Below are 18,335 nucleotides of genomic sequence, written 5' to 3'. Positions count from 1 at the left end.
ATTACAGGAACACAAGGGAGCCCAGCATTGTTTGATATCTGTTGAGTCCTCATTTCCCAGCTTGGCATGTTTGATTCTGAGCCGAGGTTTATTTGACAAGGTTAACTGGAGATGAGGGGAATTTGGAGCCCAAAGCAGGGCTCAGTGATGGGGTGATGTTCATTGGGAGGCCTGTGCTAATGGAGGGCACCCAAGGGCCCATGCGCTGTCTCACTGCAGCCTGCCCCTGCCCCCAGCACCCACACCTACCATTCCCCGCAGGGACTCCAGGTCGCAGGTGAGTGCCTGGAGCTGGCGCCGGTACTCATTGGCTTCTTGCTTGGCCAGGCGCAAGGCTTCGATGTTCCGAGCTGCCGCATCCGTCAGGTCTGCGAACTGAGGAAGAGGAGTTAGTGCACCTGGCCCGGAGAGGTAGGGACGTCCCTCCCCAGGGAGAGCGCTCAGCAGGGGCTTGGTGCCCCGGGGAACAGGAAACTGGGAGAGAACAGGGTAAGATGACGATGGTGATACCAGCTGATTGAACAAAGTACTCCAGTGGCTGGAGCAGGGGCTTGGTAGCCAGGATGCCTGGGTTCTAGGCCCTGCACTGACAAGTGGTTAGAGCTCAGGAGTCAGGGCTCCTGGTCTATATTTCCATCCTGCCACTAACTGGCTGTGTGACCTTAGGAAAGTCTCTTAACTGCTGTTTCTGATCTTCCCCCATGTGTCAAAGGGGGAGAATAATCCCCCGCGGCTCCTAGGATGCGGGGGGTACAACTAGTGAAGAGCTTTGAGATCCTGGTGTGAAAGGTGCTAGTCAAAGACAAACATCTAAGTATTATTATTCCCACAGCCTTCATGAAGCCAGGAGACACTGCAGGGGAAAGTCCCATGAACCAGCCCTTCCAACCTGTCTGGTAACTCCCCTGGGTGGCATATAGCACATGGGGCATCATGCAGGGGCGAGCCACAATCCAGTGCCAGTCAGTAAGAGACAGAAACTGCATGTGCGACCCACAGGGCGCTTCACTGGCAGCCCCGGTCTGAGGGCCTGTCTCAGGCCCCGTTACCTTGGACTTGTACCACTCCTCGGTCTCGTGCATGTTGCTGGAGGCCATGGACTCGTACTGAATGCGGATCTCCCGCAGCGCAGCCGTCAGGTCCGGTTTCGACATGTCCATCTCAATGTGGACCTGCTGCTGCGCCAGCTGCTCCTGCAGCTCTCTCAGCTCCTGCAAAGATGCAAGTGAGGCGGGTGGGCGGCACGGAGACAGGGCTGTGCCACACCCAGGCCGCAGAGCCGCGCGCCGGGCACAGGACTGAACATGCCACGGTGGCCACTGCGGATCCCGGCGTGGCGGGGATAGCCCGCTAGCTCCCAAGGGATGGAAAGGGCTGACCATGTGGGAGATTGGGTCAGCCACATCCCTTCTGCAGTGCCCACTGCTGGCCACTCTGTGGTCTGACATTCCATTGCTGTGGCTGCTACAGAAGACCTCCATCCAGCCGTCCTTCTCTGGGTCTCTGGACAAGCTGGTGGAAATTACCAGTCCCTGCCTGGGTTCACGGGAAGGGACTCCCATAACTCACACACCCAAAGGCTGACAGAAAAGGGTGGAGTTGACAGGACAGCAGAAGAAGGTGTAGGTCCTCCTCATGTGACTGTGGGGTGTAAATTACACCGGCTAAGATCCCCTGACACCCCTTCACAGATGCAGAATTTACACATCACCCTTTGAGTTTGGGCCAAAGATTTCTCCCTCCTTGTCTCTCCTGGCTGGCAGGAATAATGGGCCAGGTGATGGGAACCCAGCACGCAGGTGCACAATGGAACTCAAGGGAGGGCCTGGGGGAGAGGTGAAACCGCCCAAAGGAGAATGATGAGCCATTTGCACTGTAAGGTCCCTGCCTCTCTGGATAGCTGGGCCCAGGCTGCAGTGCTTGGCAAGGCAAGGACAGAGGTCATAAGAACATAAGAACTTAAGGACAGCCATACTGGGTCAGACCAAAGGTCCATCCAGCCCAGTATCCTGTCTACCGACAATGGCCAGTGCCAGGTGCCCCAGAGGGAGTGAACCTAACAGGTAATGATCCAGTGATCTCTCTCCTGCCATCCATCTCCACCCTCTGACAAACAGAGGCTAGACACCATTCCTTACCCATCCTGGCTAATAGCCATTAATGGACTTAACCTCCATGAATTTATCCAGTTCTCTTTTAAACCCTGTTATAGTCCTTGCATTCACAACCTCCTCAGGCAAGGAGTTCCACAGGTTGACTGTGCGCTGAGTGAAGAAGAACTTCCTTTTATTTGTTTTAAACCTGCCCGTTAATGTCATTTGGTGGCCCCTAGTTCTTGTGTTATGAGAAGGCGTAAATAACACTTCCTTATTTACTTTCTCCACACCAGTCATGATTTTATAGACCTCTATCATATCCCCCCTTTAGTCTCCTCTTTTCCAAGCTGAAAAGTCCTAGCCTCTTTAATCTCTCCTCATGTGGGACCCGTTCCAAACCCCTAATCATTTTAGTTGCCCTTTTCTGAACCTTTTCTAATGCCAGTATATCTTTTTTGAGATGAGGGGACCACATCTGTATGCAGTATTCAAGATGTGGGCGTACCATGGATTTATATAAGGGCAATAAGATATTCTCCATCTTATTCTCTATCCCTTTTGTAATGATTCCTAACATCCTGTTTGCTTTTTTGCCTGCCGCTGCACACTGCATGGACGTCTTCAGAGAACTGTCTACGATGACTCCAAGAACTTTCTCCTGATTAGTTGTAGCTAAATTAGCCCCCATCATCGGCCCTCTCTCTCTGCCATCCCATCCCCAGCCAGGCACCCTATGGGCTAGGAGGGTGGGTCACACACGATACCTCCTCATGGACTTTCCTCAGGAAGTTGATCTCCTCCTGCAGGGACTCGACTTTCCGCTCCAGGTCCAGGCGCACGAGTGCTGCACTGTCAACATCCTGCCATGTGGGCGAGAGAAGGGGAGGCGAAGTCACAGTGCCGCTCCGAGTGCGCTGGGCTGAGGACCCGGCCTGACACCAGGGCCAGCCATGCTTTTGGGCACAATGGGTTAGGGGCTGAGCCGCTCTTGTGGGCTCAGTTACCTGGGCCAACCAAGGGCTCAGCCTGCTTCCTGGGCCTGTTCAGCAGCTGAGTCATGGAGAAGAGTTTGCTCTTCATCCGCCCGTTTGCGTCTTCCCTGCTATAAAACGTGGGGTAAAATCACCCCTTGCACCCAGTTCACTGGCCTGGGACTCTCAGTCATCCCTCCCTCCCTCCCAGCCACTGCCTCCTTCTCTGGAGGTCCATCAACAGAGAGAGCTGTGACGAAGTGGGACTGTTCTTAATGTTTCCTCTGAATAGTGTGGGGGTGCCTCAGTTTCCCCTATGTAGTTCTTAAGTCTCTAGGGGGTGGGATAAGGGTGTATGATCACTGCAGAGCCCTAGTGGTCAGGTGTGTGCAGGGGTCTGGACAGAGAGAATGGCTGACACCCTGTTTCCTGGCAACTAATGGCCTGGGCCCTTCCCCCCTGCGAGCTAAAGGGTTGGAGAACAAAGGAATCAGGTGACCTCCTGGCCTGGGAAAGGGACAAAGCCCAGAGGAGGAGGGGCTGGAGGGAGTGTCAGTTTGGGGCTGGCTGGGACATGGAGTGAAGTGCAGACGTGGCTGTCTGGCTCACTGTCCCCAAAATGGACCCAGTTGAGGGGTCCTGTTCTCTGCACCTGCAAGCTCTGTTTTAGACCATGTTCCTGTCGTCTAATAAACCTTCTGTTTCACTGGCTGGCTGAGAGTCACGTCTGGCTGCGGAGTTGGGGGGCAGGACCCTCGGGCTTCCCCAGGAGCCCACCTGGGCAGACTGGCTGTGGGAAGCGCACGGAGGGGCAGAGGCTGCTGAATGCTCCGAGGTCAGACCCAGGAAGGTGGAAGCCGGGTGAGCTGTGTGTCCTGCAGACAGGCTGCTCACAGAGAGGAGACTTCCCCAGAGTCCTGCCTGGCTTCACAGGGAGCAGTTCCAGAGCATCGCCGGGGGACTCCGTGACAAGGGCCAAATGCTTTGCCCCGGCAACACTCTCACTGGAGCAATACCCCAGCTGCCTAGACTGCGCAGCCCAGAGCCCGGGGCCGCCAGCCCCAGAGGGGCAGGGCTGGCCCTCACACCCAGGCAGGCTGAAGACACAGCTATATGAATCGAGCAGGACTCAGAGTCTTTCTAGCAGGCAGCCGTGCGCCCTGTGCGCTACATGGCACAGGCCTAAACTTCGACCCCAGCCTCCAAATGGCAGCACATTGCACCACTACCCACACTCACACAGTGCGTGCGTGTGTCTGTGAGGGAACGGGGTGGGTGTTGGTGTCAGGGGGATCAGGATGAGTGTGAGACGTTGGGTCCATGTGATGGGGATTGTGGTGAGTGTGAGACATTGTGATGGTGTGATGGGGATTGGGATGAGTGTGAGACATTCATAGAATCATAGAATCTCAGGGTTGGAAGGGACCTCAGGAGGTCATCTAGTCAAACCCCCTGCTCAAAGCAGGACCAATCCCTAACTAAATCATTGTGTTGATGTGATGGGAATCGGGGTGAGTGTGAGAAGTATCCATATGAGAGGGATCAGGGTGAGTGTGAGACGTGTCTGTATGAGAGGGTTCGGGGTGAGTGTGAGATGTGTCCGTGTGAGGGGGATCGGGGTGAGTGTGAGACAGGTCGATGTGAGGGGGATCAGGGTGAGTGTGAGACATTGTGTCCGTGTGAGAGGGATCATGGTGAGTATGAGATGTGTCCGTTTGAGGAGGATCGGGATGAGTGTGAGACATTGTGTCCGTGTGAGGGGGATCAGAGTTACAGAGTTGAAGGCAGCAGGGACCCCCAGCTCACCAAGTCTGACCTCCTGTGTAGCCCAGGGCATCAGCCCCACCCAGCACCCGCACACTGAACCCAACTGAAATGAGCCCAAAGGGTCACAGCCCTTAGGACACTGAACTATGCCGAGCGGCAAGGGGTGCCAGGCCCTCGCAATGGCAGGGGAATGAAGTGAGAGATACCCAGATAATCCTGGCCAGTGACCCACCCCCCATGCTGCAGGGGAAACCCCTAAGCTCACCACCAACCCCTAAGCTCACCACCAACCTGACCTGGGGGGAAATTCCTGCCCTACCCCACATTCGGTGCTTGGTTAGACCCTGAGCTTGTGAGCTAGACCCACCAGCCAAGGACCTGAGAGAGAAAATGCCCAGGGCCACCTCAGAGCCCTGGTGCTCCTCATCCTGAGGCTTCAGAGGAGGGAGGCAAAAAACAACAACACAGAATACTTTGGGGGAAACCATAGCCCTTCCTGACCCCTGCAGGTGAGTGGCCAAAACCCTGACTCCTGAGTCATAGGAAGAAAATGGGAAGGGACCCCAGAACTGCTGAGCTCTGCCCCCACCATCACAAGCAACCCTGTCACCCAGCCACACACCTCAATGTGTCCACTCTCATCAAACTCATTCCATTGTTTACCCCCTACAGCTATTGGGAGGCTGTTTCAAAACCTCCGTGGTTAGAAGCCTCCCTCTAGCATCCAGCCTGAGTGTGTTCATGGCCAAGTTATCCCACGTGTGTGGGGACCAGGAGTGTGAGGGGCCATGTCTGTGTACAGGGATTGTCTGTGCGCGGGGACTGCCTGTTTGTGGGATTGAAGTGAATGTGAGATATTGTGTCTGTGTGTGGGGGATTAGGCATGTGGGGGGTTGTGTCTGTGTGATGGGGATTAGGGGTTAGTGGGGTCATGTCAGCATGGTGGGGATTTGGGGTGTGTGGGGACTGTGCCCTATAGGTCCACTGAGAAAGATCACATCCAGTACTGCCAACCTCAAGAGACCATCAAGGTTTGAGAGACCATCAAATCATGGTTTTCAGTCTCTCTTTTGCCCTTTTAAGTTCCCCTCTGTTCCACTGCCCGTGTGTGTGAGAATTGCAGACTGAAAAGTCGACTTGTCACGCCCACAGACACATGGCTCTCCCTGGCTACTCCGAGGACACACCACTTGTTCTCTCCTCACCCCCAGGACAGGGGCCTACCATCCACTGCCTATTACTGGCTTGACTCTCCCTGTCCTGGTTTATATCCTTTTAGAAGAGAAGGGCTGGTTGGTAAATAGGGATGTAATTCAATAGTGCAAAGGGCAAGTTCGTGCATTTAGGGACTAAGAAGAACTTCTGATATAAACTGCATGCTAATCAGTTGGAAGCAACCAAGGAGAAAGACCTGAGTGTGTGGGTCGATCACAGGATGGCCACTAATGGGATGCGGCCATGGAAAAGGCAAATGAGACCCTAGGCTGTCTCAGGCGAGGTATTTCCAGGAGAGAGAGAGCAGTGTTAATGCCATGGTACAAGGCACCAGTGAGACCTCATCTGGAACGCTGTGTGCAAGTCTGGTCTCCCACATTCAAGAAAGGGGGTGCTGTGAAGGACTGCTAGGCTGGTCAGGGGTATGGAGCTGGACACATTCATGGGTACATTATGTGACAGGATGGCTTGTGATCATAGGGGGCAGGGCTTGGCAAGTCTGGGGGTCCTTTCTGGTTTGCTGTATGTTCCTAAAATCCCATGCTTCCGAGCTTCAGCTGCTCACCTGCAGGGGTCAGGAAGGGATTTCCCCCCGCCCCCCCAGTGTATTCTGTTCCCCCCCTTCCTCTGCAGCATCAGGAGTAGCCACAGCTGGAGATGGGACACAGGCCAGGGGTCTGAGGCAGCACTGGCTGGTCCTTGCTCACAGTTCAGGTGTTCCAGTTGGTGCTGCAGTGGCTCAGGGAAATGCCTGGTCCTCCAGTCTCCTCCCAGCCCGCACCACCAGGACTCTGGCAGGGGGTCTCCCATTGGGAGGGGATTGGGTGCCCCGCACCCAGGGCGGGGTGGGGAGGGCGACTCACCGCTGCACACGCAGCACACTGACCGCAGTGAGGCCACGGCCAGGGGCTCCTCCCCGAGTCAGGAGGCCAGGGCATGCGGCTCACTTGACCGATCTCGGGTGGGCCCTGCCTGGCTCAGCTCTGAAGTTCAAGTGAGAGCTGAGCTAGTCCCGTCTTTCACTCCGTTCTATCATCTCCTGACCCCGACATGCCTCAGTGGCTAACCCCAGCCGCAGGGTCTGAGGCTAGAGGAATGATGGCTCTGGACGTGGCCTGCAGAGGTGCCTCGGCCTCAAAACTGGCATCTTGCCCTCAGCGTTGAAATGGTTGGGCCCCCTGGGCAGGAATTTCCTCCCAGGTCAGAGTGCCAGGGCCATGGGTTGTTTTGCCCTCCCCAGCAGTGTGGGGGGCCGGTCACTGGCCCAGATTAGCTGGGTGTATCTCACGTAACCCTTTCCCTGCCCTTGCAGGGGCCGCGAGCACTGGTGACCCTCGGCCCCGCCTCATCTCTCCCCGACACTGGGCTGCCCGTCCACCCGAGTCCCACCCTCTCCCTGTTCCCCTGCCACAGCGGCCTGGGCTTGTCAAGCCAGGGCTCTGGGGTTCAGTGCTCTGGTGTCCAGCTTGAGGGGCCTGACCCCACAAGGAGCTGAGGGCCCCCGGCTTGCAGGGCAGGGCCTGGCGGGCCGCAAGCAGCGCACGCCTCACCTGTCTGTAGGAAGACAAATTGTTTTCGGCTTCAAGCCGTAGATTAGTCTCTTCCTGTAACCTGAAACAAGAAGCAAACAGGCAGTTGGCAGGATTTTATATAATTATCGGCTTTTCTGAGCTAAATCCAAACAAACAAACCCTCAAGGTCAAAACAACCAGGGAGCGAGCAGAGCCCTTATAATTCCCTTTCATTGATGTATGTCCACACGCTCCCACTCCTCTTCACAGACACCCACACCCGACCCTCCTCTGTCACACACGCACCCCACCGAGTATCCTTCTTCACACAGACACCCACACCCGACCCTCCTCTGTCACACACGCACCCCACCGAGTATCCCTCTTCACACAGACACCCACACCCGACCCTCCTCTGTCACACACACACACGCATCCCGAGTATCCTTCTTCACACAGACACCCACACCCTACCCTCCTCTGTCACACACGCACCCCACCGAGTATCCCTCTTCACACAGACACCCACACCCGACCCTCCTCTGTCACACACACACGCGCATCCTGAGTATCCTTCTTCACACAGACACCCACACCCGACCCTCCTCTGTCACACACGCACCCCACCGAGTATCCCTCTTCACACAGACACCCACACCCGACCCTCCTCTGTCACACACGCACCCCACCGAGTATCCCTCTTCACACAGACACCCACACCCGACCCTCCTCTGTCACACACGCACCCCACCGAGTATCCTTCTTCACACAGACACCCACACCTGACCCTCCTCTGTCACACACGCACCCCACCGAGTATCCTTCTTCACACAGACACCCACACCCGACCCTCCTCTGTCACACACGCACCCCACCGAGTATCCCTCTTCACACAGACACCCACACCCGACCCTCCTCTGTCACACACGCACCCCACCGAGTATCCTTCTTCACACAGACACCCACACCTGACCCTCCTCTGTCACACACGCACCCCACCGAGTATCCTTCTTCACACAGACACCCACACCTGACCCTCCTCTGTCACACACGCACCCCACCGAGTATCCTTCTTCACACAGACACCCACACCCGACCCTCCTCTGTCACACACACACACGCATCCCGAGTATCCTTCTTCACACAGACACCCACACCCTACCCTCCTCTGTCACACACGCACCCCACCGAGTATCCCTCTTCACACAGACACCCACACCCGACCCTCCTCTGTCACACACGCACCCCACCGAGTATCCTTCTTCACACAGACACCCACACCTGACCCTCCTCTGTCACACACGCACCCCACCGAGTATCCTTCTTCACACAGACACCCACACCCGACCCTCCTCTGTCACACACGCACCCCACCGAGTATCCCTCTTCACACAGACACCCACACCCGACCCTCCTCTGTCACACACGCACCCCACCGAGTATCCTTCTTCACACAGACACCCACACCTGACCCTCCTCTGTCACACACGCACCCCACCGAGTATCCTTCTTCACACAGACACCCACACCCGACCCTCCTCTGTCACACACACACACGCACCCCACCGAGTATCCCTCTTCACACAGACACCCACACCCGACCCTCCTCTGTCACACACACACACGCATCCCGAGTATCCTTCTTCACACAGACACCCACACCCTACCCTCCTCTGTCACACACGCACCCCACCGAGTATCCCTCTTCACACAGACACCCACACCCGACCCTCCTCTGTCACACACACACACGCATCCCGAGTATCCTTCTTCACACAGACACCCACACCCGACCCTCCTCTGTCACACACGCACCCCACCGAGTATCCCTCTTCACACAGACACCCACACCCGACCCTCCTCTGTCACACACGCACCCCACCGAGTATCCTTCTTCACACAGACACCCACACCCGACCCTCCTCTGTCACACACGCACCCCACCGAGTATCCTTCTTCACACAGACACCCACACCCGACCCTCCTCTGTCACACACACACACGCATCCCGAGTATCCTTCTTCACACAGACACCCACACCCTACCCTCCTCTGTCACACACGCACCCCACCGAGTATCCCTCTTCACACAGACACCCACACCCGACCCTCCTCTGTCACACACGCACCCCACCGAGTATCCCTCTTCACACAGACACCCACACCCGACCCTCCTCTGTCACACACACACACGCACCCCGAGTATCCCTCTTCACACAGACACCCACACCCGACCGTCCTCTGTCACACACACACACGCACCCCACCGAGTATCCTTCTTCACACAGACACCCACACCCGACCCTCCTCTGTCACACACACACGCACCCCACCGAGTATCCCTCTTCACACAGACACCCACACCCGACCCTCCTCTGTCACACACACACACGCACCCCACCGAGTATCCCTCTTCACACAGACACCCACACCCGACCCTCCTCTGTCACACACACACGCACCCCACCGAGTATCCTTCTTCACACAGACACCCACACCCGACCCTCCTCTGTCACACACACACGCACCCCACCGAGTATCCCTCTTCACACAGACACCCACACCCGACCCTCCTCTGTCACACACACACACGCACCCCACCGAGTATCCCTTTTCACACAGACACCCACACCCAATCCTCACCTGTCACACCCACATACACTGTCCACCTCAAAGAGACACCCACACCTGACCCTTCTCTGTCACACACACAGTCCCGCTCCTCACACAGACACCCACACCCAATCCTCCTCTATCGCACACACATACACACAGCCCCCATTTTACACAGACTCCCACACATGATCCTGCTCTGTCGCACACAAAACCACTCAGTCCCCTTCACACAGACACCCACACACAATCCTCCTCTGTTGCACACACATACACACAGTCTCCTTCTTCACACAGACACTCATACCTGACTCTTCTCGGTCACACACATACACACAGTCCCCCTCACACAGACACCCACACACGATCCTCCTCTATCACTCACACCTGGCCCACCTCTGTCACACACACATACACACACACCCGGCCCTCCTCTCTTGCGCGCGCGCACACACAAACACACATGTACTGTCACGCACACACAATCCTCCTCTATGGCACACACATACACACAATCCCATCACACAGAAAAACACAACCGACTCACACACACATATACAGTTCCCCTCTTCACACAGACAGCCACACCCGATCCTCCTCTGTCGCACACACATACACCCAGTCCCCCTCACACAGACACGCACATTGATCCTCCTCTGTCGGGGACACACACACACACACACACACAGAGTCCCCCTCACACAGACACCCACAAACCATCTTCCTCTATCACGCACATGCTCCTCTGTCACACACACATACATGTACACCCAACTCTCCTCTCTTGCACACATACGCACACACAAACACACACATGATCCTCCTCTATTGCACATATATACACACAGTCCCCTCACCCAGACACACACACCCAACCCTTCTCTGTCTCACACACATACAGTCCCCTGCACACACCCACACCCAACCCTCCTCTGTCTCACACACATACGCACAGTCCCCTGCACACAGACACCCACACCCAACTATCCTCTCTTGCACACACATACACACAGTGTCCCTCTTTACACAGACATCCTCACCCGACCATCCTCTCTTGCACACATGTACACACCGTCCCCTTCTTCACACAGACACCAACACCCAATCCTCCTCTGTCATTTTCACATACAGACAGTCCCACCTCTTCACACAGACACTCACACCCTATCTTCCTCCATTGCACACACATACACACAGTCCCCGTCACACAGACAGCCACACCCGACCGTCCTCTGTCAAACACATACACACAGTCACCCTCACACATACACCCACTCCCGACACTCTCTCTTGCACACACATATACACAGTCCTCCTCTTCATGGAGACACCCACACCCGACCCTTCTCTGTCACACACACATACATAGGCACCCCTCGCACAGACACGCACACCTGATCCTCCTCTCTCGCACACATGTACACACAGTCCCCCTCACACAGACAGCCATGCTCCCCCCAATGTACACACACTCCTCCTCAGCCAGAGAGCCCATTCCCCTCTCACTGTCACCAGCACAGACACCCCATCCCCTCTCACATGCACACCCCATCATTTTCCCACCCTCACTAACACCCACTGATACCCACCCAGATCCCCCCTCCAGCCATGTTCACTCCCACGCTGGTGCAGTGCAGGCAGTGGCAGGGAACAACTCCCTCATAGCTCCCTGCCAGGAGGTGTCACCCTGCTTCGTGGCTAAGAGTGGAACCAGGAGCCTTGAGGTTCAGGGCTCCATATTGCCAGTCCCCTGAGCCACTCAGCCCCTAGTCGCTTCTCTTGCCTGGGCTCGTTTTCCCTGCCTCTGACAGGGGGATATTGTTCATACACTGCTCACGGTGGAGAGTGTGTAGGGTGACCAGATGTCCCGATTTTATCGGGACAGTCCCAATTTTGGGTCTTTTTCTTATATAGACTCCTATTACCCCCAACTCCCGTCCTGATTTTTCACACTTGCTGTCTGGTCACCCTAAGCGTGTGTGAGGTTGGATGTGCTGGTATTGTGCAGATCGTGGAGACAGGCAAAGGGTCTTATTGCCAAGTGTATCAGGACTTCATTCCTTTGATCCCTGCTCCATGTGATCTGTGACAGGGCATCCCCAAAGGTCATTGTCTGAATGTGTCCCAGCCTTCTGGGTAGCAAATTCTGCCAAACACAAGATCTTTTGGAGACAGAAACATTGCTTGCCCTCCAATCTCTGTCCGGCTCTTGGATTATAGGTGGGATGTGTGTGTGTGGAGTGTTCAGCTTCCTAGGGATCTAAACTGGGAGGAGTGGTAGATATCCCGGAGGGCAGGGATAGGATACAGAGGGACCTAGACAAATTAGAGGATTGGGCCAAAAGAAATCTGATGAGGTTCAACAAGGACAAGTGCAGAGTCCTGCCCTTAGGACGGAAGAATCCCATGCACCACTACAGACTAGGGACTGAATGGCTCGACAGCAGTTCTGCAGAAAAGGACCTAGGGGTGACAGTGGACAAGAAGCTGGATATGAGTCAACAGTGTGCCCTTGTTGCCAAGAAGGCCAATGGCATTTTGGGGTGTATAAATAGGGGCATTGCCAGCAGATCGAGGGACGTGATCGTTCCCTTCTATTCGACATTGGTGAGGCCTCATCTGGAGTACTGTGTCCAGTTTTGGGCCCCACACTACAAGAAGGATGTGGATAAATTGGAAAGAGTCCAGCGGAGGGCAACAAAAATGATTAGGGGACTGGAACACATGACTTATGAGGAGAGGCTGAGGGAACTGGGATTGTTTAGTCTGCTGAAGAGAAGAATGAGGGGGGATTTGATAGCTGCTTTCAACTATCTGAAAGGGGGTTCCAAAGAGGATGGATCTGGACTGTTCTCAGTGGTAGAAGAGGACAGGACAAGGAGTAATGGTCTCAAGTTGCAGTGGGGGAGATTTAGGTTGGATATTAGGAAAAACTTTTTCACTAGGAGGGTGGTGAAGCACTGGAATGCGTTACCTAGGGAGGTGGTGGAATCTCCTTCCTTAGAAGTTTTTAAGGTCAGACTTGACATAGCCCTGGCTGGGATGATTTATTTGGGCATTGGTGCTGCTTTGAGCAGGGGGTTGGACTCGCTGACCTCCTGAGGTCCGTTGCAACCCTGATATTCTATGATTCTATTATCTCGCCCCTTACCTTTTTAACTGCTGGTTTTATCCCCTACATCTGTCATTGTCCTCAGCCCAGTGTTGTCGTAACTATTGAGTGTTTTACTATGCTAGAGGCCCAGCATTCCCCGTGCTGCAGAGATGCAGAGTAAGAGATGGTCCCTGCCCAGAAAACTCACATTCAGAAGAGACAAGAGGAGGCCGGGGAGAAAGGAAGGAGCCTTATCCTCACCTTGCACACGAGGAGCTGAGATCCAGAGAGGTTCAGGGCCAGATTTTCAAGGGCTCAGCAGACACAACTGGGGCCAGATTTTCTAAAGAGCTGAACTCAACACAAGCTGAACTCTCTGAAAATCCGGCCCCAGTTGTGGGTGCTTGCCAAAGTCACACAGAGAACCTCTCGCTGCCCCACCCCCATGCTTCGCTCAGTGACAGCTGGGTGGGGAATGCTGTCCCAGAGCAGGAGAGTTTTACATAGATCAATATTTTTCCCATCCTGAGTCAGGATACAAAAGTAGAAATGTGAAAACTTTTCATGACCCAATCATCTGAGAAACTTTTCAGATGGCGTCAACTGAAACTCTTCAGTTTGATCAGTTTGTTACATTTTTAACCTTTTAAAAGCATATATTATGTAAAACTTAAACCCAAAGTCATAGCTAGCAGAAAAGTGAAACTTTTCCTTTTGAAAATGTCAAAATGGGAAGTTTCAACAATTTCAAACCGTTTCGAATCCAGAGATTCATCCAATCTGCCCCTTCCCGGGAAGTTCTGCTTCAATGGATCAGCATTTTCTGATGAACCACGCTTTCACTGGAAACCTCCCGACGAGCTCTTGCCAGCAGCAATAATCCTGTGCCCTTCTTCAGCACAGACATAAACTAACCCTGTTTCTAACTCCCTGTGGTGCTAAGACACTATTATTATCCCCTTCGACACAGAGAAGTAAACACCTTGCCCTGGTCAATGGTGAGGACCCAGGAGTTATGACTCCAAGACCCTTCTACCAACTACTAGACCACCTTTCTCTCTCCAAGCAGGGGACAGAATTTAGGAGTCTAGGTTTTCCATATGCTAACTGCTAGATCACGCTCCTCTTCCAGGGCTGGAGCTAGGGCACTGATTCCATTGCACTAACCATTAGATAACAGTTCCTCTAGAAAGCAACAGACGGTTGGTGTAGAACCAGTAAAATACAAGAGCAAACCTCTATCTGAGGCTGGTAAACATTCGCCTCCTTCTGCTGCCCTCCCCGTGCGTTCAGTCAGATGGAGGTTTTATTACATGTGTAGAGTGAGCAGCCTGGCTCCCAGGGCAAGGTCTTTTCGGCTGAGTCTCAGCCCAGAGCACATTGTGCCAGGAATGTTGCACATTTCTGAACATCGGCTCAGCAAGAGAAGCGCCCCGATTGAGTCAGGGTGATCAGGTCCCTCTGCAGTACACGTTCTCAGCTGAGGCCTGGGCCAGCTGCCATCCCTGAGATCCAGCTGTTTGTGCGTGCATGTGTGTGTTTTGTGCAGGTACACAGGGGTTTGTGTGTAGCTGCTCACCTAGCTAGAGGTGTGTGGTTTACGAGCGCGCAGGTTTACAGGTGCAGACATTTGGGTGCGGATTTTTGTACATTGAAAACTGGAGGCCGCTCTGCAGCTGTGGAATAACCCTTCACTCTTCCCACCCGCAGAGCCCTTCCAGGGACCAGTGCATCACCCCATTGTGCAGCTGGGGCACAGAGCAAGGACGGGACTTGCCGGCAGGGGCGCGGCAGAGCTGGGAACCAGGAATTCTAGCACCCAGCCCCGGGCATTAGCACTGCACCTCCCTGCCTTCGCAGCCACACACAGATTCCCCACCAGCTTTAAAGGGCAGCTACTTGGCCTTAGTGACTGCTCTCTCTCTGGGTGTAACCTGTCCACGCCACTCTCCTTGGTTAGGTGACCTGCTCTGGCTGCGTGGCCACCAGACGCTACTCTGGCTGCTCTCCAGCCCTGCGCCTGGCAAAGGAGGCTCCTTACTTTTGCCGGAGGCCGTTGACGTCGTCCAGCAGGTTGTCCCTCTCGATCTCCAGCCTGGTCTTGGCATTAGACAGCTGGTCCACCTGCCGGCGGAGCTCTCGCAGCTCCTCATGATAGATGTCGCCCAGCTTGGTGGGCTCCTTGTCTCTGATCTGGTTGAGCTCTGCCACCAGCACCTTGTTCTGCTGCTCCAGGAAGCGCACCTTCTCGATGTAGCTGGCGAAGCGGTCGTTCAGCTCCATCATCTCCACCTTCTCGTTGGTGCGTGTCTCCTTGAACTCCGTGTTGAGGGCGTCGGCCAGGGAGAAATCTGCCTTGTCCTGGGAGAACCTGGGGCTGGCACGGATGCTCAGGCTCGAGGTCCTCTTCTTGGTCATGGAGACTCTGGTGCTGGGGCTGGGGGACAGGAGCCAGAAGAGGGGTGAGGATCTCAGGGGCTGGTGGACAGCGGTGGCTTGGGGGCCAAACCGCCGCCGATAAGAGGACTGTCGCTGGCTCTCCATGCTCAGGCTCATCCTGCAGGCTGTGCTGAGTCCCGAGTGCAGCCCTTAGATGGAATTCTCTGTGCGGCCTGGGGTTTATATACAGGACCAGCCCTCTGGGGGTGGGGGGGGTGACAGAGGCAGAAGGAGGGGGAGGCCAGGAGGAGGTGGGGACTGTGCCTGGTCCTAATGTCTGCCATGTACCAAGCCAACCACCCAGGCCCCTGGCAACGAAACAAAGAGTGACAGAACAAGCAGAAACTCTCCGCTATTGCCTTGTGCAGAGGAGAAACAAATGCAAATCGACATGCGCCATGGTGATGTGCGTGGCACCATTCCAGGCACCCCATGCCCCTCTGGCACCGCTTTCCGCGAACTCGTTTCATGGCTGCATGTACTTGGGAGGCGGCGGCAGCAGGAGGGGACAGCCTGGTCTGCAAGTGCCCCTTTCCCAGTATCCTAGAGACTCGTAAGAGTCAATGTGGCCTTTTCCTCTGAAGCACAGGTCGAGCCCCAGTCCCCAGGGACGCAGCAGGGCCTTCCTGGGTGAAAGGAGTTCTGCTCAACAAGGGATGGGTGTGCAAGAGGGGGGCATGTGGCTGTGTGTGTTTTGTGAGAAGGGTGTGCATGGTTTTCTATGGGGGGTGAGAAGGGTGAACAAATGTCTGGGGTGTGCGCATGTGAGGGCTGTGTGTTTGTGTGTATATGTGCAAAGAGTGTGCATGTGTGTATGTTGTGATAGGGTTGTGTATGGGATATGCACCTGTGTGCAAAGGGTGTGTGTTTTGGGAGTGCATGTGTGTGTGCAAAGGGTGTGTGTTTTGTGTGTGTGTGTGTGGGGGGTTGTGCATGGATGTGTGTGGATTGTCTTCAGGATGCTTTTGCTTCTGGGAACCAATCTGCACAGAGCTGGTTTCCCAGACGATGATGTTGTGCAGCTAAGGCCCTCTGGAGACATGGAGGAACTCCAAACCAGGGACAGCTCTGAGACCAGGCGGTGTGATTACCCTTGTCAGAACTCTCTGCTTTGGCTGGAGATGGAGCCAAGCCATGTGCACGCACTGGCTTTGGGACCCAGCCCCTACTCTGAGCTGCTGAAATACTTGGAGGAGTTGGGGTGGGAAAGATTTCCTTTCGGGTAAGGAAAGATTCGGTATAGCAAGGGAGCTGGCTGGTTTAAAGGAAAATACCTTTTCAAAAATAACACCAGTGATGCTTGAAGGAGTCCCGGCAACCGGGGCATGTCGTGTATTTCATTGCACAGTACACATCTGCTGGCTGCAGTTTACTTTCCTCCTTAGCGAAGAGACAACACATGCTTGGGACCATGCCAGTCTTTTCTTTTCTCTCAGCTTGCACACACTGGAAAAACCTGCCTGCAAGTCCTTCGCCAAGGCTGGGACCCATTCTGCGTGCAGCTCTCTTGATTCACAGGACATGGCTGGAGAAATGGTCATGTAACATGTTTAACACAATGGGCCCTGTCAACACCAGGTGCAAAGGCCTGTCTAAAATTGTGTCCATTCAAATGTGTTAGCTAACACAGTTGAAAACATTTTTTCGAGCGTAGACATGCCTTCACACCCCCTGCTTGCCTCCCCCCTCCAAAAAATTAGGCTATTAACATGTTTATGATTAGTTCCAATCGGCTGTTTAAAAGTTTGAATTAAGCTGTTTGAATCATTTCTTGAATTATCATATGACTTCAGACATGGGCTGTGGGTCAGGAGACCTGGGCTCTGTTCCCAGCTCTGCCCCGACCTGCTGGGTGGCCTTTGGTAAGTCCCTGCCCAGCTCTGTGCCTCAGTTTCCCCTCCCAACCTTTCTCTTTCTTGTCTCTTCAGACTATATGCTGGCAGGGCCGGGCCTGTCTCTTGTGCTGTGTATGTGGTGAATCCAGCACTGCAGTGCCCAGATCTCAGTCAGGCTCTCTAAGCACTCCTGTGATAGAAATTAATAAATAATCATTTCAATTATAATTAATGAGCCTCTTTTGAAATTTTGAGCGAAGTGTTCTGGGGATTCTCTGTGTCCCTAGAGCACTTTGAAGCATCTGCACTTTAATCTGACTTACAAACACAGACACAACTGCCCCCTTGATAACGTATAGCAATCCCACACCATGTCACTGGCTCCCGTTCTCATCTCTCCAGTATGGAGGCTGCCATTGAAACCTTTGGCTTCCAAGAACCCGAGTGTGTGTGATCCTGCCAGCAGGTCTCTGTGTGGGTGGAGGCTGAGCACAGGGGCATTTTACAGTTGACATTCAGGGCCCCACTTAGCAAAGCACGTGCCTAACTATAACCAAACCCTTAAGTCCCATTCAAGTCTTGTTATCCGAGGGTCCGTCTACGCGGGCGCTGGCCACGTAACTTCCTGCGCGGTAGATGTGCGTGCTCTTGCTTTGACGGAGCCAGGGCACTCAAACTAGCCGTGCAGCTGTGGTGGGGCGAGTGGCGGCAGGGCCAAGCCGCCCTGCGTACGTACTGGGGGTTTCGGACAGGATCGTGCTCGGGACAGCTCCCCGCCAGGAGCACACTGCAGCT

The 18,335-nt window shown here is 54.6% G+C and overlaps 1 protein-coding gene across 1 annotated transcript in view; it reads right to left on the bottom strand.

Moving 5' to 3' along the window:
• The window catches only part of GFAP (glial fibrillary acidic protein), a 29,300-nt gene extending 13,459 nt beyond the window's left edge, over positions 1-15,841 (bottom strand). The window contains exons 1-5 of the mRNA XM_073326252.1: positions 15,308-15,841; positions 7,600-7,660; positions 2,861-2,956; positions 1,050-1,211; positions 250-375 (exon numbers count right to left, since the gene is read on the bottom strand). Of these exons, the coding sequence (XP_073182353.1) occupies positions 250-375; positions 1,050-1,211; positions 2,861-2,956; positions 7,600-7,660; positions 15,308-15,822 (960 nt within the window). The 5' untranslated portion in view covers positions 15,823-15,841. The remainder of the gene's footprint in view (positions 1-249; positions 376-1,049; positions 1,212-2,860; positions 2,957-7,599; positions 7,661-15,307) is intronic.
• Between the last annotated feature and the right edge of the window lie 2,494 nt (positions 15,842-18,335).

Source organism: Lepidochelys kempii, chromosome 27, assembly GCF_965140265.1.
Source record: "Lepidochelys kempii isolate rLepKem1 chromosome 27, rLepKem1.hap2, whole genome shotgun sequence".
Lineage (NCBI taxonomy): Eukaryota > Metazoa > Chordata > Testudines > Cheloniidae > Lepidochelys > Lepidochelys kempii.
Note: the sequence above shows the minus strand (reverse complement) of the source record. Positions and strands in the feature narration are given on the sequence as shown.